General features: G+C 42.8%; 1 protein-coding gene across 1 annotated transcript; it reads right to left on the reverse strand.

Annotated features, from left to right (window-relative positions):
• Positions 1-7,110: 7,110 nt before the first annotated feature.
• LOC119897669 (NACHT, LRR and PYD domains-containing protein 12-like) lies at positions 7,111-26,870 on the reverse strand. The gene is made up of 11 exons (XM_038711552.1): positions 26,260-26,870; positions 24,426-24,530; positions 22,769-23,004; positions 17,787-19,653; positions 16,699-16,872; positions 15,823-15,996; positions 10,247-10,420; positions 8,690-8,863; positions 8,441-8,614; positions 8,194-8,367; positions 7,111-8,039 (listed from the first exon to the last, which is right to left on the reverse strand). Exons 1-11 carry the CDS (start codon positions 26,415-26,417, stop codon positions 8,030-8,032), a joined length of 3,420 nt encoding a protein of 1,139 aa, XP_038567480.1. The 5' UTR covers positions 26,418-26,870; the 3' UTR covers positions 7,111-8,029.
• Positions 26,871-27,015: the final 145 nt, after the last annotated feature.

Genomic DNA, 27,015 nt, shown 5'->3' on the forward strand with positions numbered 1-27,015 from the left:
GAGTTTATTCAGCTGAAGGAGGAGGAGGAGGAGGAGGAGGAGGAGCTCTTCATCCTGCAGGTTATCTCTAACACCTGGAGATACGGGGTTTTCACTGGACAGGAAAGGGACGAACATCTGTAACCTGTAAAGTAACAAAAGCTGAGAAGTGGTGGAGTAGAAGTATGAAGTGGCAAAAGTAGAAATATGCAAGTGAAGTACAGATGTGTAGGTAAGAGAAATGACGTGGGCTTCAGATTGTCATAATATTTGATGAGTAATAAACTGTGGAAATAAACATGGACGGGTGAAAAATATATTGTTTTGAAATTCTGATTTTTTTTTTATTGGGACATTTTCTTAGTGTCCCAAAGCACCAAACGTGGTGTGGTAATGTGAGACAGCATGTTGCAGGTAAAAGGCTATTAAAATGAAATTATCACACATTCCTATAAAGTGATACAAAAAGGAACCTCAGTGTGCGTCAACACAGAACCACAGAGATGCAGCCTGCGAGCTTTTGATGCCAATCTCTGTGTAGAAGGTGATGCATGCAGGTAAAGCCTGCTCACTTTGTTTAAGGTGTGCTTCAGAATAGAATGGATAAATAAATAAGATTAATATTTCTGAAAACATGTTGGAGGCTTTAATAATAATTTAATAATCCAGCCTGCTGACATTTGTTAAAATAAACAAACATGTTACTGAAAATGGTGAGAAGCGCTTTGTCAAAGTATCACACACATTTAATTTCTTCACATAATAAAATCGAAACCTTGAGGAATTCAGAAATGTATCACATGTTGGAGAGTTGTTTCGGTGTTTCTCATTAACGACAAGCTGCGATTCTAAACGGACAAACCTGCTCACACTGAAGATGAAGGGGGTTTAAAACATGTCAGCATGTGGATCCTGCAGCGTCACTGCTGTGTGACTGTGTGTGGTATCCCGTGTCCTGTAGACGTGAATGTAACACCTTCTTATTTCAGCCTAATAATAACTTCCATCAGGGTGAAACAGGAGCAGTCATTTAGGAAGAGACAGTTGATTTAAATGATGTTACACTGTTAATCCATTTCTTCTTCTTCTCCTCAGCAAGTATTTTATTCCAGTGAACTACAAACAGGCAAAGAAAGTCAATTTATAATGGTTAGAATGGGGTAAATGAAAAAATAATGGAATTGTTCTAGTTTGTTTGTTGGTGTTTTTATCATTAGCAGTTTTATTATTCCTCCCAGGTTTTTTATCGTTATTATTAGAGTGTTTGTGTTTGGTAACTGTACAGGATCTGTAAATTATAAAAGATTCTCTTTATTATTTTTATCAATAAAAAATATGAAGCCAAAGTTTTCAAAGGTTAAACTTAATCTGCAGCTGAGTGCAGGACACTGTGGTGATGTTGCAGCACCACCTGCTGTCCAAACCTACAAACTACCAGCTGAAGTCCTGAACCAGGAGTGACCTTAGAAGTTAGGAGCGTTTCTATCAACGCTTTTGTTTCTAAAAGCAGAGCCAGAAAGTTCCTCAGCGTTGTGTCTGTGGAGCTGAAGATACAGCCTGTAATATTACATTTATTCATTTAGCTGACACTTTTATCCAAAAAAAAACATGCCTCTGGAGCAACGAGGGGATAAGTGTCTTGCTCAGGGACACATTGGTGGATGGGTCACAGTTGGGGATTGAACTCCGGTCTCTCACACCAAAGGCATGTGTCTTATCCACTGCGCCATCACCACCCCAACACTGAGACATCACAAAGTGTAAGTGTTGGAAAGGACACAATGAAATCCTCTCAGCCTTGTGATGCTTCTGGGAAACAGGAACTGAACTAAACATCCAGTGACACGTTGAAGAGAGATCTTTACTTTCTTCTTTGGTCAAAATGCTGCTTTAACGTTTCGCTCTAAACTTACAACTCTTTGATGTTACACAATCAGATGAGTTTCACATTTTCACCAGCAGCTTCAGACAGACCTCCTACTTTGGCCCTCTCGGAGGCAAAGCAGATATCTAAGATATCACGCAGAGAAAATACTACAAGTAAAAGTCCTGCATTCACAACCTTACTTGAGTAAAAGCATGTAAGTATTATCAGCAAAATGTATTTAAATGTGGTACCACAAGTAAAAGTATTACTGTGTAATAAATGTTCCCTGGCAGTGTTTTACTATGATGTGGATGGATGATCATATTTTATAATAAAACAGCCTCATGGTGTATCAAAAAAAAGTCAACTATTCCTGTTTTATAGGCTGCAGTGTTGTGGAGAAACTTTTATAGAGGATATCATCCAACTGAGACTGAAGCAGGCTACTACGGCCTTTTTGTAGGGTTTTAAGATGTGATAGTAAACCAGCTCACCACTTCAAAACTTGTTTAGTTTAGTTTTATAGTTTTTATTTTTCTCACAGCCTGTTGCTTATGTAAGGCTGAATATTCTGAGCATGTACTTCGGTCTGTTGAAATTACGAGACTGGTCAAGTAGCGCCATCTTTTGCTACCTGGGCAGGTAATGTGGGGGAGTTTTCAGTAAATGTTGAGATTCAGTCTTTCACCACTATCTGAACACCTTTGATGGCATGAATGGTTTTTCGGTTTTGTTGCTTTATGAAGGTTATTTAGAACAATGTTTGGGACACTTTTCAGTGGATCAAATAAATGAATCTGATGTTTGAAGTTTTTTAAAGTGACCTGGAACGACGACTTATTCATTGCCCGAGGTGCCGACACACAGAAAGAATAAGGCAGGAATTGTCATAATAAGAAGGCATCAGATCAACACATTACTACAGACTACGCCTGTTCATTCATTCATTCACACTGTCTGAGATTTTCTGCCTGCCTGCCTGTGTCAGCTGCTGCTCTGCTACTTAGACCATGTCGTATTTCTGTAGAATATGCCGCTCTGCTGCCAGTAGACTTGTTCATGTCTGTGATTGGTCATCTGCTGCTAACTCCGCCTTTGCTGTTAACCTACTCATGGCTGGATTGGGAAACCCTGGACTGACCTACAGAGCTGATAACCAGCTTCATGTTCATGATTGTTAGGGTTAGTGAAGCCAGATGAAAAAATAGATCCTGGGTATGTTGAAATTGCTTTGTGGTACAGGGGCCAGAACTCGGATCAACAAAGCCAGGGAGCCTGATGACATCCACCCGAGGGTGCTTCAGGTGTGTGCTGAGCAGCTGGCAGCAGTTTGAGTGACCGCTCTAACTTCAGGCCTGTGACACTAACGTCACATGTAATGAAGACTTCCGAGAGACTGGTTCTGCAGCGCCTCAGGCCCCTGGTACAGGATGGCCTGGACCCTCTGCAGTTTGCGAACCAGGCTGACATCTACCTGCTTCACAGAGCTTAGACCCACCTGGAGAAGCCACACAGCACTGTGAGGATCATGTTCCTCCGCTTCTCCAGTGCTTTTGACACCGTCCAGTCCTTCCAGCTGGCTGAGAAGCTCTCGGTGATGCAGGTGGATCAGGACCTGGTGGCCTGGATCGCTGACTACCTCACTGACAGTATGTCAGGCTGCATGGCTGCCTGTCAGACGTCGTGGTGGGCAGCACCGGCACACATGAAGGAACTGTCCTGTCACCGTTTCTCTTCACGCTCTACACTTCTGACTTTTGCTTCGACTCTGGAACGAGCCGCCTCCAGAAGTTCTCAGATGACTCCTCCATCGTCGGCTGTATCACGGACGACAGCGAGGACGAGTACAGAGACCTGATGGAGAGCTTCATCGGATGGTGCGAAAGCAACCTCCTTTGGCTCAACACAGGAAAAACCAAGGAGCTGGTGATGGACTTCAGATGCAGCAGGAGGCTCCACACCCCTGTGAGGGGTGAGGGGGTAGAGATGCTGGACACCTACAAGTTCCTGGAGGTGCACCTCAACAACAAACTGGACAGACAACACGAGGCCCTCTACAGGAAAGGACAGAGCAGGCTGTTCGTCCTGAGGAGGCTCAGGTCCTTCAATGTGAGCACCAGGCTGCTGCAGATGTTCTACCAGTCTGTAGTGGCCTGTGTCATCTTCTCTGCTGTGGTGTGCAGGGGAGGCAGCTCAGGAGCTCCTTCAGCCACAGACTCATCCACCCCGGAGCCTCAAAGAGCTTTGGAGATTCTATTATGACAGTATTTGATTGTACAGGATTATTATTGTATATTGATTGTATATAGTGTTTATACAGTGTGTATATTATCTATACATCTACATAAGAATGCTAACTGATTTCACTTTTATTGTATTTTATTCTTTTACATTCCTCTGTGCTGCCGTGCCAACAAGAACTTAGAGTAATAAAGGTACAGCATATCTTATCCACCATGAAGAGGCTGAGAGGTAATAACAAACATTTCATATTGAATTGTTAAGTCCACTGGCAGCTAACGGACAGAAGTCGATGCTGGAGTGATGAGCTCCTTGCGCTATTAAAGACCACAACTGGCTTCTCTCGTACTTCTTGTGTTTCTGTTTGCTGCTGTCCTTCTCTGGTCAAGTTTACCAGAGAGAAATTGGACCTTCTGCTTATACTATACCACCGAATTTCATTTAACCTGAAACTCTCCTGGAGTTGTTAGTTGAAGGCAGAGATGGGGACTCGACTTGAGACTCGTCCTCAAAAGGCTTCAGACTCGAACATCGCAGCTGCTCCGCCATTCATCATAAACTTTGGCTTTAAAACTTCATACAACGAGACCCAAACAAAGACACGCTGAACGCAAATATGTGGTGAGTAAACATGTTTAGCTCAGCATTGGCCATCTAACGTTAGCTTGCTTCTTGCTTCAGCTACGAGCTACGGGAGGTTTACTCTGACTGTCCTTCGTTATGAAAAGATGAACGAGTGTTTGTTTACTTGCCAAACTTGTGGTGGTCGATTAACGTAATTATTTACGTCCCGCTGGCTGCCATCACGTTAATTATTGCCGTTGTCTGGAAAGAGGTTACAGGTTTATTGTTGATCATGTAACCTTACAGTTTTATTTAGTTATAACGTTCCACTGGTTTGAGAGTCTGGTGGTGTGTTGACTTACAATATTTAATAAGCTGTCAATAATTGCATTGTGCTCTGTAAATGAAAAACAGGTTACAGTTACAGAATTCCTTATAGCCATTCAGTTTTATTAGCAACCTGGATTGAACGCAGCAGGTGGTACAGGATTCGTAATAACATTGAGAGACTTGAGACTTGACTTGGACTCTAGCTCAAAGACGTGAGCATCTCTGGTTGAAGGAGCAGCGGCCTCTATGAAATTTCCCGGAGACGCAGAGGGAAGCAAACTGGTGCGCTCGTAAAACTGAGGCAGCCTGGATTTCTTACTGCACTCCAGTTGATACTCCTGGCAACGAGATAAATTAACTTCTGCTCCTCAACAGAACAAATATGCCCTGTGCTTCACTGAAACCTGGTTCAGTGAGGATATCCCGGACAGCTCACTTCACCTGCTGGGGTTCAATCTCCTCCAAGCGGAACGTGTAACTGAGCTCTCGGGGAAAGGGCAGGTGGTATCTGCTCCTATCTAAGCAAAGGTTGGTGTACAGATGTGAGTGTTGAGGAAATTACTACCCTGACTGATCAGATAACTACTGTGGAGAAAAAACATCCAGCTCTGCTCATTGTTCTCAGGGACTTTAACCTCAGCCATGGACTTCCAAAGTACAGACAGCATATTTGGGGTGGCTGTGGCTCAGGAGGTAGAGCGGGTTGGCCGTTAATTGGAAGATTGGCGGTTCAATCCCTGGCCCCCCCTGGTTGCGTGTCGAAGTGTCCTTGGGCAAGATACTGAATTACCCAATTTGCCCCTGTTCCGCCAGTGTGTGAATGTTAGTTTCTGTTTGAGCACTTAGGCTCAGTGTATGAATGTGTGTGACTGGTGAATGCAGATTAGTGTACAAATACAGAGCATATTAAGTGGATCACTGCTACACTATTTTAGAGGACGTCTATCGCTCTGTTCCCGTGTAGCTTTAGCTCTTTGATCACTGTCTGGTTCATCTTATCCCTACATACAGGGAAAAACTGAAATCTGCTAAACCTGTTGTAAAGTCTGTGAAAAGATGGACCAACGAGTCAAAGCTGGAGTTACAGGCCTGCTTTGACTGCACTGACTGGAGTGTTGTTGAGGCTGCAGCCACTGACCTGGACGAACTAACTGACACTGTGACATCTTACATCAGTTTTTGTGAGGACATGTGTGTGCCGACTAAAACCTTCCGCACATTCAACAACTACAAACACTGGTTCACAGCTAAACTCAAGCAGCTTCGTCAGTCCAAGTTGATGGCCTACAGAAGAGGGAACACAATCCTGCAAAACCAGGCCAGGAACACTCTGACTAAAGAGGTCAAAGCAGCAAAGAGGAGCTACGCTGAAAAGCTCAGTTCAGCCAATGAGAGGTGATTCCTCAACTCTGTGGAGAACAACCTACTTGCTGATGAACTTAATGCCTTTTACTGCAGATTTGATAAGTCTACATTCAAGCTCTCCCGCTCCAACATCAAACAGCCACCTTTACCCTGTGTCAACCTGCCACCCATCCTCACTGACCCTCGACCTATACTCTGTCTACCATGTCTATACATTACCATTCATGCATGTGCATGCTAAACAGGAAGCAGATCGTCTACTCTGCAGTTGCAGAAAATTCAACAACAGAAGAGCTACTAGCAAAGACATCAAAGTCAGAAACACTTATTTGTTATCCATGTTGCGTTCAAAACTGGTAGACCGGGCTGATGTTGCATGTTTTTGTCATATTATGCCAGCCTGATGAATCAGGAAGCCAAGTTTGAGTGTCTTATTCATCATTTTCAAAGTCCTTCTTTTTTACATGTCAGCACGCTTATGCTACGCTGGAGTCAAAACTAAAAACAGGTCAGCAGTTTTCAAACTTGTGTTTTAGGTGTTCGAATTTGCCATTTCCGCAAGGATTCAGCCTTTGAACATGGGGCATGTGTTCTAGCAGTGAGCACGTTTTGAAACTAAAATGTAGTAGTGTGGATGTCAAGATCAAGATAAACTCTATTGTGCCCTGAGGGAAATTTGTCTTGGGCCTTAGTGCTGCACAAGGCTGCAGTAACAATCAACAACTGCAAACGGACTTCACAATCACACGCATGAATACAGTCTGTTCTATGCATTTACATGTATGTATTGTATAAGTACAGTATATGAGACACTACCACCTCTCAGTAATTGTTGACTGAATCACTTAGAACCTGATAAATGCTAAAATGACTGAGTGGTTTTGTTCAGTTTCTCAAAAAATCATGGACAATAAAACAAAATAATAATAACCACAAATCTAGAAAAATAAAAAAAAACATTTAAGAATGAGAACCTTTATGTGAATAAGTCTCTGGATCTTTACGCAGATCTTCAACAGATCACTGGAGCTGTGTGAGGTTCCCTCCTGCTTCAAACGCTCCACATTTGTCCCGGTCCCAAAAAACCATTGGGTATCTGTCATCTGTAGCCATTTCAGCGACGTTGGCTGTGCAGCACAGTTGACTGTCCAGTGCTACGCCAAGGTTCAGAGCAAGTATTGAAGGTGGTAACTACGGTGTTCATGGTAGTCTCTAATCAGTTGATAAGGTGTTTCAGGAGGTCGATACTCCTGGAACATGTTAGCATGGTACTTGGTAGCTTCCAGGTTGTTGGTAAGGATCTTCAAGGTGGTAACCAACAATGTTTGAAGATGAGTGTGAGTAGAGGTTCAGATAAGAAATGTGTGATTTTCCAAGGAGGGTAAAATTAATGTCAACTGGACTGGTTGAACATATCTTTCAACCATATGTTTAAAAAAATAAAAAAAATAAAAAAATAAAAACGTGTGGCAAAAATGGAAGAAGAAAGACATGAAGAGAGGAAAAAAGGCAAGAAAAATAAGAACAATCACTAAGAAAACAGTGGAAAATAAAAGTAAAGCAATTGGTTAAGAAGCAGAGAAAAAGGACTGAAAGAGAACAGAAAAGATTCAGAGATCTTTTATAAAGGTGTGTTCAGGTTGACAATCTATGAATAATGTCCTCTTTCTCTTCAGTCCAGGTTCATTTAAACCTGTAGGGATGAACACAACAACACCTTCAGATCAACTCACACACGATCAGAGAAGTTCTGGCTGAACTGATTGGCTGTTATGTTTATCTCTCTCTTCCTGATAATTCTGAAGCTCATATCATAGACCGAAAATGCTCATCCAACCTCTACTGACCTTAGAGTGTCCAGTCTACATTGTGGACTCTCCATAAGATTGGACAGCAGCTTCATTCCTGAATCCTGCAGCTTGTTGAGGCTCAGGTCCAGCTCTCTGAGATACGAAGGGTTGGACTTCAGAGCTGAAGCCAGAGAAGCACAGCCTTCATCTGTGATCTGACAGTCTTTCAACCTGAAGAGAGGAAGATTTTATCAAACCATCTCTGTTTTTAAGAATCTGCACAGACGAAAAAGACATTCTGTACCTAAGGGTTTCCAGTCTACAATGTGAACTCCCCAGTCCAGCTGACAGGAGCATCACTCCTGAGTCACGCAGCTTGTTTGCCCTCAGCTCCAGCTCTCTCAGATAGGAGGGGTTGGACTTCAAAGCTGAGGCCAGAGAAGCGCAACTTCCATCTGTGAGCAGACAGCATGCCAACCTGCGAGAGGATAGGATATGAAAAAAACGCAGATTCCAGATTCCAAACAGAAGTAAATTATACTGTATAATCTACCTCAGAATCTCCACTCTGCAGTTTGCACTTCCCAGACCAGCAGACAACAGCTTCACTCCTGAATCCTGCAGCTTGTTGTAGCTAAGGTCCAGCTCTCTCAGGTAGGAGGATTTAGACTTCAGAGCTGAAGCCAGAGATAAGCAGCAGCTCTCTAGTAGTTCACAGTTATTAAGCCTGTAATTATAGGGAAAAAAAACTTGTATAACCTATACACAACAACAACAACCTAATATAACATATAATATAATCACATATTTCTATATTTGTCCCCTGCTTCCTCTGGCATGGTGCGCCAGAGTTCAGGCTACTGCCTGCAAAGGCCTCGCCTCCTCTGCCTTTTAGCCTAGACATAGGAAGTAATATTAGGAACCTACTAGTGCATTCGGGCGTGTATGGTTTAAACAAAATAGAATGCCTCAGAGGTGATCATTACCATCCTAAAACTTACTCCAAAGCACACAGGCAACCTATGTAAAGAAGCAAAAATGTTATGTGCAAACTCCTTGCTGGGTTTTCTGAACCATCTAAAGTCTGGACAGGTTTTTCTGACTCAGACATGAAAATAGGGAGTTAGAGGAATCTACTTGGGTTGTGATAATAGCATGGATAACAGTGCAACATAAGCAAAGAGACAGCAATGTCAGCAACTGGTCAGTGTTTGATTATTTGTTTAATTTGTTGTTGGTTTCTTTTAAATATGATTTTCTTTGAACTACTAGGCTGTTTCTCAGTAGAAGTGCTAATGTTCAGTCTATATTGTTATTTTAATAGTACTGCCATTTTGTAAAATTTGTTTATATTCCTTTATATAATATATGTTTTTCTTGTTAAAACAGAGATATCAGGAAATAGTGGAAACAATACACATGCACAAAATCAGAGTTGTTGATCATCCTATGCTGATTTCACAGCTTAGTGTGAACACAGTATTTTAAGATCAGGGTCCTAGTGGCCAATTGAATTTGGTGGTTGTTAAATTAGTGTATTGAGGTCAATGTAAATGTAAATGCTCTGTATTCGTATAGCGCCTTTCTAGTCTTCTGACCACTCAAACTCCTGTTACATTACATTGCATTCACCCATTCACACACATCCATACACTGATGGAACAGCCATTGGGGGCAATTTGGGGTTCAGTATCTTGACCAAGGACACTTCGACGTGGAGCCTGAAGGAGCCGGGGATTGAATCACCAATCTTCCGATTAGTGGGCAACCCCATCTCTCTCCGTAAATAGGAAAACCTGCATCTTTTAAAACACTGTTGCTCCATTCATTCTGCTATTAAAAAGACATTAAGAATTTCGAACGATTTATGTGGGGCAGTAAACTGCCTCAGCTTCATTGTCTTCCTTTCCTAAATTATATTCTTCTAGCCACATTATCTCACAAAGATTGCTGTAAATGACTTAAAATCCAGGCAAAACATTGAGAAACCTGTGAAGGACACAACAAAGGTTTTATTCTGTCAGTGTTTGAATTTAGAGAGATCACAATGAAAAACCTCCTGCCCAATGACAGACATACCCTAACACACACATACAAGAATGAAACTGACCTCAGAGTCTCCAGTCTACAATGTGGACTCTTCAGTCCAGCAGACAGCAGCTTCACCCCTGAATCCTGCAGCTCATTTCCACTCAGGTTCAGCTCTCTCAGATGGGAGGTGTTGGACTTCAGAGATGAGGCCAGAGAAGCACAGCTGATCTCCGACAAACTGCAGTCACTCAGTCTGAATAAAAATAAACCATTTAGTAAAATTAAATTCATAATCCAATCTAATCTTTGTAGCCTATCATTGGTGTCCTAATCACTGGGCTTTTCCACCTCGCCCAACTCGGGTTTACTGTAGGTATAGGTTCAGAGAGATATGGAGAGGCAGTTTTTACCAAACCCACACCAGCGGGAACTTTTAGGCTGTCCTTTTCTTTTAAGAGCTGAATTCATGAATCTCACCAGCGGTTGGTAATGCAGTTTTAAGCGCTAGCTTTGGTGATTTGATTTAACATTCCTACGCTACATGAGAGAGGTTTTATAGAGGAGACATGCCACCTTAAGAATCATCAATACAACTCTATAGGGAAAGCATGTAACAGCAAAGATGGCGGTTGTCCCACCCCTCCCGCTAGAAAGCCACCCGTCTTCTTTTAACAGCCAGGGTGGGAAACATATTTTAGCCAATTGTGTGGTTCCACTGACATTAGGGGTCTAACTACTCATGGGGCAAAGTTGTCCAACTTTTTCAGCGATTTTTTTTTATCAGATTTTCCTGTTGATTTTCTACATGCAGTTTTTATGTCCCAGTGAAAAGGGAAAGTGCAGTTCTGGCTGTCCTCCCATTCACTCAGATAGAGGCCTGGTCTTGTTAGTCCAAAAGAACTGCCTGGAAGCATCACCAAGATGGCTGCTGAGTGGCAGGACATGCCTATAAAGACTTTGGCTACATTTAGGCCAAGAATTACCAGTGTCATAAACACAGTTTTACAAGTCAAAATAAACTCAGCCAGACAACTGCTTTTGTCACCGATGGCACTTTTTGTTATAAATAGGACTATCTGTTCTGGAAAACAGTTTTTGAATTTCTCTAACAAGATTAATTCTCTCACTAAGTCATCTAAGTTTTTTTACATTAAATTCCTGGCACCATTTGTCAAACAGAACCCTTTTAGCGCTTGCAAATTCCGTGTATGTCTGGTTGGCAATTTTCTGACTAAATCCTGATTTTTTGCAGATAGACTTTAGGCACAAATTAATAAGCTTGCAACATACTGAGGGGTGGAGACAAAGGGTGTTTCAGCTCAAGAGCCCTGATGTGAAGATGCATAGCTAACACCTCAAGCTCTTTTCATCCAGTTTTCCACCTCCTTTATCCCAAGGGATAAACAGAGATCCCCTGTAGTTATACCACCCACAAAAGGTACAGAGACAGGGTCGGGTTCCACACCAGTGGCTGAAATGTCAGCCTTCTCTGACACTTCTGGCTCCGTCCTTGATGTGTTTCTCTCCGCCTCATCTGTAGGAGCAGCAATAGTAGGTAGCACACCTTTCTCCACCAGCTTTTATCATAAAACGTGTCTACATGTTGCCGACCAGGAACATGGACTGGAGCGAGAGTTTCAGAGTGGTGAGTTATTAATCTGTAACAAAAGTATCTTTTATCCATAAAGTTTTAACTGAGCTCTGTCTCTACACCACAACAACACTGTTTTTCCGCCGCTGTTTTTGAGGGCGTGTCAGACTAGCCGCTTGGCTAGCTTTATATGACGCGCATTTAGCTGGGATGAAAGTGAAACGGCTGGACTACAAATGAGCTGTTTTCAGGCACTTCAGAGCAGTGGGCGATGGGAACTCCCTTTGGGCTGGACTTCAGGCATTTTCACTTTGCAAACCTGTTACATGCACAAAAAAGACATATAACTCAATAAAGGGAGGGAAAAAGCCAAAAAGCAGAACACCACCTCTTTAACTCTGCTTTCTAGCGACCCTATGGAACCTGAACAACATTACAATTGGCCACCATTAACAAATCTGCTTTTTGGCATTTTTCTATCTTTTCACAATCAACTGCCACCAGTTGGAACCGCAGCCACCATTCACCTTAGAGGAGAAACTTAGGGGAACAAATCATAAAGATGTTATAACACAGACCTATTTGCATAGGAAATAGGACAGGCGGCAACATATACCATCCATCCATCCATCCATCCATCGTCAACCGCTTATCCTGAGTACAGGGCTGCGGGGGGCTGGAGCCAATCCCAGCTGACATCGAGCAAAAGGAGGGGTACACCCTGGACAGGTCGTCAACCCATCACAACATATCCCACATTTCACAAATTACCACAGTTGTAACAGTACATTATATACATTTTGCTTCGTCTTATAGCTTGCTTGCTTTAGAGTCATGTTGGTGTCGTAAGGCATTACCCTATTATTGTGATAGACTTCCTGCCCGGGATTCCAATGCTATTTAGTGCAATACCAGGCCCCCGGGAGTGGAGTAATAATAATAATAATAATCCTTATTTGTAGAGCACTTTTCAAAAACAAGTTACAAAGTGCTTTAACAAGTGTAAAGAATAATACAAAAAAAAGATAAGAGCATGAAAATTTAATATAAAATTAGTAAAATACAATAAAATAAAAGGGATAAAATAAAGTCAAATAAGATCGGGAAAAGCTCTCCTATAAAAGTATGTTTTAAGAAGGGACTTAAAAGAGTTCACTGACTCAGCCGACCTGATTTCCTCGGGCAGGCTGTTCCAGAGCCTCGGGGCCCTGACAGCAAACGCTCTGCCCCCTTTAGTTTTCAGTCGAGACTCTGGAACAGACAACAGACCTCTGCCCGAGGATCTCAAGGTACGTGCTGGTGCGTATGGGACTAAAAGGTCAGAAATATAACAAGGCGAGAGGCCATGAAGAGCTTTAAAAGTGATCAATAGAATTTTAAAGTCAATTCTAAAACATACTGGGAGCCAGTGTAATGAAGCTAAAATAGGAGTAATGTGGTCATATTTCTTTGTTCTGGTTAAAAGCCTGGCAGCTGAGTTCTGGACAGTCTGGAGTCGATCAATAGATTTTTGGGTTAAACAGGTGAAAAGGCTGTTGCAATAATCCAGGCGTGATGAGATGAAGGTGTGTAAAATGGTCTCGGTGTCCTTAAAAGTTAACATAGATCGGATTTTTGCTATATTTCTAAGTTGATAAAAACATGATTGAACAAGCTTTGTGGTGTGCTGCTTGAAATTTAAATAACTATCAAACCAAACACCAAGGTTCTTTGCCACAGGCTTAATGCCATCTGCTGAGACCCGATGACCAGGATTTCTGTTTTGTCTGAGTTCAGCTGGAGGAAATTATTTGACATCCATTTTTTTACTTCACAAAGGCAGTTGTTAAGTGAACTCAGCATTCCAGGGTCTGTGGATCTGACAGGGAAGTATATTTGTGTGTCATCAGCATAAATATGAAAAGAAATGCCATGTTTATGGATAATATGTCCAAGGGGAAGCAGATACAAGGAAAACAAAATGGGTCCTAAGACCGACCCCTGAGGCACACCATATTTAACTGGACAGAATGAAGAGACATAGTTGTTTACAGACACGCAAAACTTCCTATTTGACAGGCAGGATGAAAACCTTTCTAGGGCAGAACCAGAGATCCCCACCCAGTGCCTCAGTCTGTCTAACATGATGTTGTGATCAATGGTGTCAAAAGCAGCGCTAAGGTCCAGGAGTACAAGGACTGAGCACATGCCTTCATCAGCAGACATTAAAAGGTCATTGGTGACTTTAAGCAGGGCAGTCTCAGTGCTGTGGTACTTCCTAAAACCAGACTGAAACTTTTCAAATAATTTGTTATTTTCCAGCACAGTGAGCAGCTGTTTGGACACAATTCTTTCTAGAATCTTTGCAATAAAAGGCAGTTTTGAAATTGGTCTAAAATTATGTGGGAGCGAGGGATCTAAACCAGGTTTCTTTAAAAGTGGGTTCACGCAAGCCGTTTTAAAATAATCAGGGACACAACCAGTAGATAGGGAGCTGTTGAAAACAGAGATCAAATGGGGCCCAACAGAATCTATTACTTTCAGTAAAAATTTTGAAAAAGAAAAATAGTGTGTTCTCGCATCCTTAACCATTTTATTGTAGTTAATTAATAAATCCTTCAGACTGAGGTAATGGACTTGGAGACTGGATTTTTTCCATCTGCGCTCTGCTTTCCTGCATTCCCTTTTGAGGCTGCGAATGCTGTCATTTATCCAGGGTTGCTTACTAGCTTTAGACGTAGGCCTAACCTTTAGAGGAGCAGTAATATTTAGTGACGACAAGCAGATATGATTGAAGTGATCGACCAGATTGTTGGTGTTGTCAACAGGTGTTGGCTTTGGCTCTGAAAGAATGCGCAAAACTTTGAAACACTTTGTTCATTAAAGACGCGAGAACACACAGAGCTTGGTGAGGCGGCATGAGTAACAGGCGAATCGCAGCTAAAAACCATACATCTGTGGTCAGATATGGTCATGTCCACTAATTCCACAGAGGAAATGCTGACACTCAGGGTAAAAACCAAGTCCAGTGTATGACCACGGTTATGTGTTTGCCCTTTGACATGTTGTTTGAAGTTAAAAGAAGTGGCCATATTTAAAAAGTCAGTTGCATTAACATTGGTGGGGTCATCAACATGAATATTAAAATCGCCACAAAGAACAATTCTGTCATAATTTAAAACCAGAGTAGATAAAAATTCAGGAAGTTCTGATAAAAATCCTCCAGGCGGTTTTGGGGGGCGATAAATTATAACAAATATGATAGGTTGCAGCCCTCCAACTTTAAGAGTGAGAACTTGAAAGGAGTTAAATTCATCACAGCGTACTTGATGACATTTAAAATTTTTCCTATACACGCTCACTAGCCCACCACCACGACCACTGACCCTCGGTTGACTAAAGCAATCATATTGAGGCGGACACAGTTCAGCTAGCTGGCTATAGTCATTCATCTGCAACCAGGATTCAGTTAAAAACATAAAATCTAGATTTGCAGACAAGATAAAATCATTTAAGATAAAAGTCTTACTTGAAAGTGATCTCACATTGAAGAGAGCCATTTTAAATGAGTTTGTTCTGGGTGAGTAGTGACAGACACCATTCACCCAATTACAAGTCAGTGTGCCATCAAAATATTTTAATTTTAAAATAAAATGACTACACAATTACTGCTTTAAAACAAATTAAAATACACCATGAAGATCATCCAAATGTTAAATAAGGGAATACTCACACTAGGCCTGGGTACTTTGTACCGTGTCCCTGCACAATTGTTCCCCCATCACCACTCCCCCACTGGCCTGCACTTGCATTGCGTGTTGTGTTCTGAACCCGTGCCACGTCATCACTATGACTAGCTCTTTCGCACAGCACACTGGAGTTCATGTCCGAGTTCCGTGCTCAGACACGGTTAGCAATCACCATTCTAGAGTCCAACCTCACCGTACCCAATCCACCTCTTGAAGCAGGCCGGGTACAGAGTGATCACACTAGTCAAACAAACTGGACTTTGGGGTTTAAACATGCTCAGGTACTGGATCCAGTACGGATCACCTAGTGTGAGTACGTCATAAGTGGTGTCTGACCTGAGAGTCTCCAGTCTCCATTGTGGACTGTCCAGTCCAGCCGACAGCAGCTTCACACCTGAATCCTGCAGGTTGTTCCTGCTCAGGTCCAGCTCTCTCAGGTAAAAGGGGTTGGACTTCAGAGCTGAGACCAGAGAGCCACAGCTGATTTCTGTTAGTCCACAATTAGCAAGTCTGTTGATAAAGCAAAATCTATATTATAATATGATATGGTAAAAAAAAACTTTGACTTTTGTTTTCCGAACACCATCTACACACCACACTACAAATATAACCCAGCAGTTTTGGTTTAGTTCCTTTTTTGTTTTTTTGTTTGTTTACAAAAACTATTATACATTTCTACAAGATGAATTCTTTCAGATTTGTAAAGAAATTGTCTGTCTGTGACTATGTCATCTGGTGCCATGGTATTCCACCTTGGCATTTGGCAGGTGTGACATAGGTTTGCTAAGAGCAAGAGACTCTAAAAAGGAATCAAGCAACAGATACCACACTGCAGGAATATTGCAGGAAGTCTCACCAGTATTGGTTGTCCATTTCTTAATCAAAACATGCTAAATTGCATCACAAAAGTAATTTCAAAAATGTTTAGTATGTTCTGGTGTGCCGTTCTTTAAGATATTCAAAAAGCCACTTAAGAGGAGTGGAATAATATTCAACACACTACACTTAACAAGCTTGACAACTCTATGTAGCAGAGATGTCTCACACTGTATGAGACAAACGGCAGTTATTGGAGACAAAGGAACATTTGTAAAACAAAAATGTGAAATTAAAAGATGAATGCCTAATTTATCATGTTCAGTTTTTGTGTCATGTTTAAAATGTTTGGTCAGTTTAAAATCTACAAGAGCAGAAGACAGTAAGTGAACTGACGAAAGTGACTCCAGTCTGCAGTGTTGACTCTCTAGTCCAGCAGAAAGAAGCTTTACTCCTGGATCCTGCAGCCTGCTTCCTCTGAGGTCCAGCTCTCTTAGGTGGGATGGGGTGGACCTCAGTGCTGAAACCACCACTTCATAGTGAGTCTCTGAGAGCCAACATTCAGGAAGTCTGGGAGTACAGAATTAATTGAAAGTATGTGATTTAAAAGCATAATACACATGATGCACACTAGCAATAACAATGAATACTTTTAAATAGAAAAAGATCCAAATGATTTGGTCATATCAAGAAAGGTTTTTTCATATTGTAAACTATTACCAGAAACTGAGGAGAGAAAAATACATAATGGCAACAACTAAATAATATATATATAATATATAAAATATGTTTAGCTGATTATGATTGAAGTATTGTGTTTTATTTTGCAGACCTGTTTGTACAGAGTGAGCCTCATTCCCTCTCCTGAGCCGCAGTGTTTCTTCCATTAAAAACAACGGAGTAAGGTGGGAGGAAGGGAGGCCTGTACTATGAGGCCAGGTAACTGGCTTATCTAGGTAACTTCAGGACAAACTTTGTGACGATACGTATAAATTTACAATTAACCTGTGCTACCTGGATCTACCCGAAAGGTGATGGCAATTTACACTCCATCTCTTTACTGCCCATAGAAGGTTATCTCCATGGTTAACTTGATGTTACCCTATATGAATAGGCATAGTGGCTGCTTGACTGTTAATGTTGTAACAAAACCGCTAAAGTGCAGAAGTTCTTCATCTGGTGATGCTGTCATTTCCCTACATTTGCATATGCATTACCACCACCACCACCATCTGCACTGAGTAGAGTCTACCCTCATATACAGCTGGGAAAACCAAGACGGACACAATTAGATTTGTGATCTGTCCAACAGAGACAAGGTTGTTGAGTGTAAATGAAAGAGTCTTATCTGGATTTTATCTAGATAGAAGACACTTGAAATGACAAATAGAAATGGAGTCTTGGTGGCTGCAGTTAGTTGTGTCTCCAGATACCTGCCAGAAACTACGAAATAGTGATGGTAGCTGCTTACAATCTGGACTTACCGAGCTTTTCTGCAGTTCCTCACAGCTGGGATCAGTTTAAGTCGTCCCTGCCATGATGTGTTGTACTTCTCAATGTCTAACTCATCCAGAACCTCCTCTGACATCTGCAGCATGTAGGCCAGAGCTGAGCAGTGGATCACAGAGAGTTTCTTCTCTGATCTGTTCTCTGACTTCAGGAACTCTTGGATCTCCTGATGTACTGAGTGGTCGTTCATCTCCATCAGACAGTGGAAGATGTTGATGCTTCTGTCAGGGGAGATAAATTTAGCCTTCATTTCCTTCAGGTTGTTGATGGCTCTCTGGATGATTCCTGGACTGTTGTCTGTCTGACCCAGCAGGCCTCCTAAGAGTCTCTGGTTGAATTCCAGAGAGAGGCCATGAAGGAAGCGAACAAACAGGTCCAGGTGGCCATTTTTACTGTCGAGGGATTTCTCCATGACGCTCCTCAGGAAGACATCCAGAGATGGGTAATGGTCATTGTCCTTTCCGTTGTCATCATAATAGTCATCATAATCATTGTCATTATCTTCATCATCATCCCCATCATCATCCCCATCTTCCAGGAAGTCCTCCAGTACCTCAGTGTTCCTGCTGGTGTAACAGTGGAACATGTAGACTGCAGCCAGAAACTCCTGAACGCTCAAATGAACAAAGCAGTAGACTGTTTTCTGGAAGATCACACTCTCTCTTTTGAAGATCTCTGTACAAACTCCTGAGTACACCGAGGCCTCTGTGACATCAAGACCACACTGCTCCAGGTCTTCTTGGTAGAACATGATGTTTCCTTTCTCCAGCTGTTCAAACGCCAGCCTCCCCAGCTTCAGAAGAACCTCCCTGTCAGCCTCCGTCAGCTCCTGTGGACTCGTCTCATGTCCCTCATCGTACTTGTGCTTCTTCCTCTTTATCTGAACCAGCAGGAAGTGTGAGTACAGGTCAGTCAGGGTCTTGGGCAGCTCTCCTCTCTGCTCTGTAGTCAACATGTGCTCCAGAACTGTAGCAGTGATCCAGCAGAAGACTGGGATTAGACACATGATGTGGAGGCTCCTGGAGGTCTTGATGTGTGAGATGATTCTGCTGGACAGCTCTTCATCACTGACTCTCCTCCTGAAGTACTCCTCCTTCTGGGCGTCAGTGAAGCCTCGTACTTCCGTTACCCTGCCGACACACGAAGGAGGGATCTGATTGGCCGCCGCAGGTCGGGAAGTTATCCAGACGAGAGCCGAGGGAAGCAGATTCCCCTCGATGAGGTTTGTCAGCAGCAGGTTGACTGATGACTTCTGTGTGACATCAGACACAACCTCACTGTTGTGGAAATCCAATGAAAGTCTGCTTTCATCCAGGCCATCAAAGATGAACAACAGTTTCCAGACGGCGAGCTTCTCTGCTGGGACCTTCTGTAATGTTGGATGGAAAACATGGAGCAGCGTGAGGAGACTGTGCCGCTCATCATTGATCAAGTTCAGCTCCCTGAACGAGAGCAGAACCAGCAGACCGACATCTTGGTTTTCCGAGCCCTCTGCCCAGTCCAGAGTGAACTTCTGCACCGAGAAGGTTTTTCCAACGCCAGCGACGCCGTTGGTCAGAACCACTCTGATGGCTCTCTGTTGGCCAGGTAAGGCTTTAAAGATGTCCTGGCACCTGATTGGAGTGTCATGGAGGGTCTTCTTCTTGGAAGCTGTCTCAAGCTGCCTCACCTCATGCTGGGTATTAACCTCTTCACTCTGTCCCTCTGTGATGTAGAGCTCAGTGTAGATCCTGTTGAGGAGGGTTCCACTTCCTGTTTCATCACTTCCTTCAGTCACACGTTCACATCTCCTCCTCAGACTGATCTTATGTTCATCTAAAACCTCCTGCAGACCACCTCTCACTAAAGAAGAGAAACAATGTGAGATGAAACAAAGATTATGTGGTGATTATCCACAGAAGGTTAAAAAGGGCAACTGGACTTGGTTGAAGATACTGGAAGACATTTCGGCCATCATCCAAGAGAGAGTTCTTCAGTTCTGACTGACTGGTAGGGAAACTCAGTTATTTTACCTCTGTGGGGTTGTTTGCCAGGATCATCGATACCGCTGTTTCGTTAGTGCTCCTGGCTGTAGTAACGGCAGTTGTTATGGTCGTTAGGACCACCTGTGGCCAAGTCTGAACAACCATCGTTGGCATTTTCGCCTGAGGCCAATAGGTTACGTTTGTTGAGTTTCCTGGGAAGTGATGAAAGGACAGCATTGTAAGTGGGGGATAAGTGGTGGCGTAGACCCCCTCCTCTGTTCAGCAATGGCTTTTCAACCCAGGTGTAGATGGCTTCCTTGTGCACCTGGTGATCCTCAAACGTGTCCTTTATCCTTCAGATGTAGGTAGACTGCTGTGTCTTGACCTGAGGAGTTGGCCTTCTGTGTTCAGCCATGCATTTGTAGAGGTTAAATAGCTGAGTTTCCCTACCAGTCAGTCAGAACTGAAGAAGTCTCTTGGATGAGGGACGAAACATCTTCTATTATCTTCAACTAAGTCTTGTTGCCCTTGACTTTAACCTTCTTTGGATAACTATGACCTGGATGACTGAGAATCTTCACAGACATATTTGATAACTTTTGAGTTTGTACAGCTGAACTACACACCATTAGGCAAAAATTTCTATACAAGATGTCTGTCTGATAGAGCTGTAGCTAAATTTAAGGATGCGATTCCATCAGCTCTAAATACATTATCTAGTCACAAAGTAACGGAGGACTCCTATGCTAATTTCAGTCCCTCCCAAATCGATCATCTTGTTGATAGTGCTGCAGGCTCGCTGCGAATGACACTCGACTCTGTAGCCCCTCTAAAAAAGAAAATACTAAAACAAAGACGGTTAGCTCCATGGTATAATACTGAAACTCGCAAATAAAAGCAAATATCGCAGAAACTTGAGAGGAATTGGCGTTCCACCAAAGTGGAAAATTCTCGTTTAATTTGGCAAGATAGTCTTAAAACTTATAGGAAGGCCCTCCGTAATGCCAGAGCAGCGTACTACTCGTCATTAATAGAGGAAAATAGGAACAACCCCAGGTTTCTTTTCAGCACTGTAGCCAGGCTGACAGAGAGTCACAGCTCTATTGAGCCAAGTATTCCCATAGCTCTCAGTAGTTACGACTTCTTGAGCTTCTTTAATGATGAAATTCTAGCTATTAGAGACAAAATTCACCAAGACCTGCCCTCAACTGGCACCGACTTATCTCTTAACTCAGGAACCTTAGAAACAGCTGTAGAACCAGATATGTTTAGACTGTTTTGCTTCACTCAATCTTTACCAACTAACTCCAATAATTTCTTCATCTAAACCATCAACCTGCCTCTTAGACCCCATCCCGACTAGGTTGCTTAAAGATGTTTTACCCTTAGTCAGCACCTCTATACTAGATATGATCAATCTATCTCTATCAACAGGCTATGTACCACAGTACTTTAAAGTAGCTGTAATTAAACCTCTTCTGAAAAAGCCCAAACTTGATCCGGATGTTTTAGCCAACTATAGACCTATATCTAACCTTCCATTTCTCTCTAAGGTTCTGGAGAAAGCAGTTGCTAAACAGCTGTGTGACTTTCTACAGAGCAATAGTTTATTTGAGGATTTTCAGTCAGGATTTAGAGCTCATCATAGCACAGAGACAGCACTGGTGAAAATTATTAAACGACCTCCTTATTGCATCAGACAAAGGACTTGTCTCTGTACTGGTTTTATTAGATCTTAGTGCTGCATTTGATACCATTGACCATCAGATCCTATTGCAGAGACTGGAACATTTCATTGGCTTTAAAGGAACCGCTCTAAGCTGGTTTAAGTCCTATTTATCAGATCGATTTCAGTTTGTACATGTTAACGATGAGTCCTCCATGCACGCCAAAGTTACTCATGGAGTTCCTCAAGGATCTGTCCTCGGACCAATCCTCTTCACTTTACATTTACTCATTTGGCAGACGCTTTTATCCAAAGCGACTTACATTTGAGGAACAACATACAAGCATCAACAGAGTATCAAATACAGATCTACAACTGACAAAACATACTAGTAAGAGCAGCAATAAATACTAGTAAGAGCTCATAGTACATATCACATCAATGGGGTACATACTTAGGGAAGGAAGTAAGAGTTAACAAAAAGTGCAATTAAAACAAAAAAAAGTGCAATCAAAACAATAATTGTAAGGAGATAGAAGAAGAAGAGCACAGGAAGTGCATGTTAGAGGTTAGGAGTTAGAGGTGTTATCAGTGGAAGTGTTCTCGGAAGAGATGAGTTTTCAAGAGCTTCTTGAAGTTAGAGAGGGACGCTCCTGCTCGGATGGCGTGTGGTAGCTCGTTCCTCCATCGTGGTGTCACAGGTGAGAACAGGGACTGGGATTGCTTTGTGTGAAGGGATGGCAGAGCCAGGCGGCGTTCGTTGGAGGAGCGTAACGGCCGAGAAGGAACGTAAGTTTGTATTATGGAGTTTAGGTAGATGGTGCAGACCCAGTAGTCACTCTGTATGCAGCATTAGTGACTTGAATTTGATTCTGGAGGCCACGGGGAGCCAGTGGAGGTCACTGAGTAATGGAGTGACATGAGTCCTTCTGGGCTGATCAAAAACCAGACGCACTGCTGCGTTCTGAACCATTTGTAAGGGTTTCACCGCACAAGCTGGGAGATTTGCAAGGAGGGTATTGCAATAGTCGAGGTGAGAGATAACCATGGCCTGTACCTGGAGCTGGGTGGCGGACTGAGTGAGGTAGGTAGTGCATTTAGAATGCACCTGTGGTTCCTAGAGTCTCCAAAAGTAGACTAGGAGCCAGAGCGTTCAGCTATCAAGCTCCTCTCCTGTGGAACCAGGTTCCAGTTTGGGTTCAGGAGGCAGACACCATCTCCACATTTATATATATAAATAAAAATTAAATGGTGCTTATTTTCATTACTAATATAAAAACCATCAATATCAGAATATCTGAAGAAGCAGACAGATGTCCAGTCTTACTTTGTACAGAGCTGCTCTGACTGGCTGTCTGCAGTCCAGCTCTGGTTCTGGATCTGTCTCCACACTGGGGACAGGAGGAGTGTCCCGATGAAGCAGACTGGTCCCAGTATGAGGTGATGCACCGTCTGCAGAACCAGTGTCCACAGCTGGTAGAGACTGGATCCTTCAGGACGTCCTGACACAAAGCACAGCAGGACGGCTGCTCCTCCACAGGAACAGGACTCCTCTTCCTCTCTCTGTGGACACAAAGACATTTCTTTAGAACTAATAATAACAATATGCTTTTCATAGCACTGAAGGACACATAATAGATCAAAACAGTAAGGAGACAAATACAATAAAGACACAATTAAGATTAAGATAAAATAGAATAGAGAAAAACAATTTAAAAAATAAAAGAAAGTAGTTCATCATGAAGCTGGTGGAGGGTGGAGTTATGTGGGGTAGGCCTTTTGAAATAAAGGAAAAGTTTTAAAGGAGGATAGAGACTCCCTCGTACGGATGAATAGAGGGAGGGAGTTCCAAAGGTGAGGTGCACAATAGCTGAAGGCTCTGAATTGAACCCCATTGTGGACATGTGGGCAGAAGGAGTTCAGAGAGATAAGGAGGAGCAAGATTATGGAGAGCTTTGAAGGTGAGGAGAAGAACTTTAAAATCAATACGGTATTTAACAGGGAGCCAGTGCAGTTGTTTTAGAAGTGGAGTAATGTGTTCAGAGGTTTCAATTCAAATTTCTGTTTCTCACCACAGTCATTGTTTAGTCAGCTACAAACCCACAAATTTACCATTACATATAACACGTGAAAATGGCGTTGAAAATTGATGATTCGCAATCAAAAAGGCAGATGTTGTAACTGAGTCCTGCCCTGAACACATCTACATGTCAATCATTACTCAGTGTCCACCTAATGGCAACAGAAAATAAGCCATTTCTAATAAAAACCTTTTGATTTAAATGGCACAGCGTGGTCCACACCTTGTACTGGTACACATCATATAATTAGCGGGTGTTGTCTAGCGCCACCTAGGGGACACAGGAAGTTACATTTAACTTGTTTGTGACAAGTCCAAAACATGCGATAATTTAGAGGCGTGTCTCGCAAACTCCTGCTGCTGCTTGTAGATTTAATCTTCTGTATAGAGCCAGAATGACTGTCTACAATGATCTAAACATTTTGCACTGGATCGGGACTGATTCAACATATGTAATTAGAAAGATGGCTACATATTATTTGACTTTGATTTCAAGTGTTGTACTAAGAACATACTGGGGGGAAAATGCGAAGATTGTGTCTTTTGGGCTTGTAGTACATGATTCCTCTCTGTAGGGAGGACTGGATTAATGTCAGCCTCTTTTGTCACCTCAGTAATCGCTTCAAAGCAAAAGAGCAGATTGAAGCTCAAAAGCGGTTTTCATCAATGGAGGTCAGAACAGAAGCTGCTCAACTTCAGCACGTTAAACCACATGGAAACATTCTTCTGTTTAGATGCTGCCGCGGCCCTTCACATGTAGGTTACCACAATTACTACAAGCTGAGGCTCGGAGGAACTCTTTTCTGTCTTCTGTTTAATAAAAGAAAGAAAATCACTGACTCAACAGTTGTGAGCTGTCTGCTTGAAGTAAAGAATACTTTGTGCAGTAGAACCAGCCTCTTACTTTGTGTCTGAGGGTCCAGGTTCATGACTGAAGTTTGGAGGAGACTGTTTGGACCAGTCACTCTTCATCGACAGACAGCTGGATGCTGGAGACCCTGCTCTCCACCTGTGGAAACAAAGAATTCATGTCAGAATGATTTGTGTTGTTCAGCAGTTCACCTTGGTTGGCTGCAGCTCCGAGCTACCTCCACCGCTACCGGCCTGAACGCCACCTGGACTCTCGTCCACAGCTGAAGACGGAGAGCAACATCCCTTACCAGTTTCTGTTCACTGAACCTGTGGATCATTCAGATCAGTAAAACCGTCCCCCTAACTGTGGTTTGTGTGGTTGCCATGGTCACACAGTGGTCAACAACCACAGTAAAGTCTGTAAAAGATGTCTGGTTGTAGGGCTGGAGAAGCAAAAGGTGCACAGGTTAAGCATGTTTATTTGCAGGTTTAGATGCAGGGGAGACAAGTGTACGAAGGAGAAGATAAACGGACTGCTTCTGAACCGTCACACGTCTGTAAGGACCCGGGGCGGCTGGGACAGAAATTCAGCCACACCAGCCCACATTACCGCGCATCCCCACTCACAAACACACTCCACTACTTTGTCTACAGATGGTGAAAAACTATAAGCAGTAGTTCTACCATAGGTAACAGATTTGTAACATTTAATGGGACTGGCACACGTTTATATCAAATCTACACGTATGTTAGTAGTAGTATGAATAAAAACAAGTCTGGTAAACGGCAGAAGTAGAAAGGTTTCTGGTTTTCTGTTCTGACAAAAGGAACTTTACTGATAATCAGATGATGTTGCACTCTCTCTGATCAGGTGTTTAATTATGACTGAATGTCCCATTTTACTAATCGAGTGCCCACCTCAGGACCAGGCCGGCTGCTGCCAACTGGGCCAAATGTTTTATTCTTATTATTAGGCATTTTATTATTATAGCTAACCATAGTAAACTTGTGCAAGTGTATTTTTATATATATATATATATTCAGTGTTTCCAACAGAATGACAGTATATCTCCATTTCTAGTAGCTTAAGTTGTTTTGTTTAACCATTTTGAATCTACTTCATTCTCCACCTTTGTTTTAGTGGTTACTCACTAGCCTACTCGAATCTGCTCTCTTTGCCTTCAGTCCTGACATCCACACATCTACACCTCTGCTGCAAACACAGCGGCCTGCCCTGCCTCTTTCTCGCTCCCTCTGTGTGTCGCCCTGTTTGGTTTTCTCCATCAGTGGCTGAAATGACACAGCACTCGCAATTCTGTTGTCAGCCGCAGGTGCCTGGAGGACGCTTGTGGTTAATAAGAAACCAACGTTTTACCCGAATAAATCTGCATCGATGTGTTCACTGTTGCTTTACCTGGTCCCTGCTGGGGAAATATCCGCCGTGTCTGCGTCTTATTGCGTAGGCCAAAAGACAGCATCTGTTGGCTTTCTCTGCAAAGTGCATAAATGGGTCGCCACATAAACTCGGGCGGCCGTTTTGTACCCGAGTGGCCCGCCCAAGTAAAGCCTGTGTGGGAAACGCTGATATTATAATCAATCTGACCGGCCCACCCCAAAACAAATGGTCCAGCCCCTCTGGCATTAACTGCCAGATGGCCAAACCGCCCTGATAAAGACCGAGACGCCTGCAGCTACATCATGTCGTTTGTGTCTCTGACTTTCCTTCCTGTGTTCCCTCTGTAATACCAACATGACAAACAACACAAGTTATTGTGTTTGTTCTGAAACTGGATGTTTGTCGACGAGTTAAAAGACGACTCTGTAGAGTCCGGATCCTTTAGTGGGTCAGGTTTCATCAGGTACATTCAGTGACATCAGTGCCTTACTTTGTGTCTGAGGGTTCATCACTGCAGTCTGGAGGCCTTTCTGTGGACCCGTCCCCCTTCATGGACGGACGGCTGTCCTCCTCTTCCTCCACATCACTCATCTTCAGTCGGTCTGAGGGAAGCAGGGACAGCAGGGACAGCAGAGACACGGCGGACATGAGAGAGAGAGACTCACCATTTACTCCCCAGGCCAGAGGAACACAGCAGCCCCCCACCTAAACAAACCCCCTCACACAGTGCAGGGGCAAAGACTAAAACTCCTCCAGATGTCAAATATATGGTACAAAAGAGGCAACATAAAGGAGTGACGGATACTGGAAGCCAGCAAATCAAAGTTTATCAGACGTTTATTCAGACGTGTGGTGGCCAACAACCACGCTGCTGACATGAAGTCAGACTCAGCAGTCTGTGGAGATGACGTCTCTGTGGAGATGACGTCTCTGTGGAGATGACGTCTCTGTGGACATCTTCTCGGTTTCACTTCCATCAAGAACAAACGCTTTGTTCACAAGTTCTTCTGACTCATGCTGGATTAACAATAAATAAAACAATCTTTATCTTTCTGTAGTTTCTTTTCTTGCTGTAACAGTTGGTCAGTCTGTTGGCTGATGTTCTGCCCTCAGCTGTGAGCTCACTGAGGAAACTTCCTGTTTTATATAAAGTTCTTTCTGCTAAAGTTACAGTCTGACAGTGAACTGGTAAAAATGTTAATGAACACTCACATCTTTTCTTCTTTCTGCACGCTGCTCTCTGACT

Source organism: Micropterus salmoides, unplaced genomic scaffold, assembly GCF_014851395.1.
Source record: "Micropterus salmoides isolate LMB-PRFRI ecotype aquatic unplaced genomic scaffold, ASM1485139v1 Ms_hic_scaffold_1, whole genome shotgun sequence".
NCBI classification, from domain to species: Eukaryota; Metazoa; Chordata; class Actinopteri; order Centrarchiformes; family Centrarchidae; genus Micropterus; species Micropterus salmoides.

Bases quoted from the DNA above. Each gene is read 5' to 3' on its own strand.
- LOC119897669 (XM_038711552.1), bottom strand. From the start codon at position 26,417: ATGTCCGCCGTGTCTCTGCTGTCCCTGCTGTCCCTGCTTCCCTCAGAC. The intron at 10,421-15,822 runs GTCAGACACCAC...ATTTTTATTCAG, and splicing joins TGGAGACTGGAGACTCTCAG to ACTGAGTGACTGCAGTTTGT. The intron at 8,864-10,246 runs GTCAGTTTCATT...CTATAATTACAG, and splicing joins TGTAGACTGGAGACTCTGAG to GCTTAATAACTGTGAACTAC.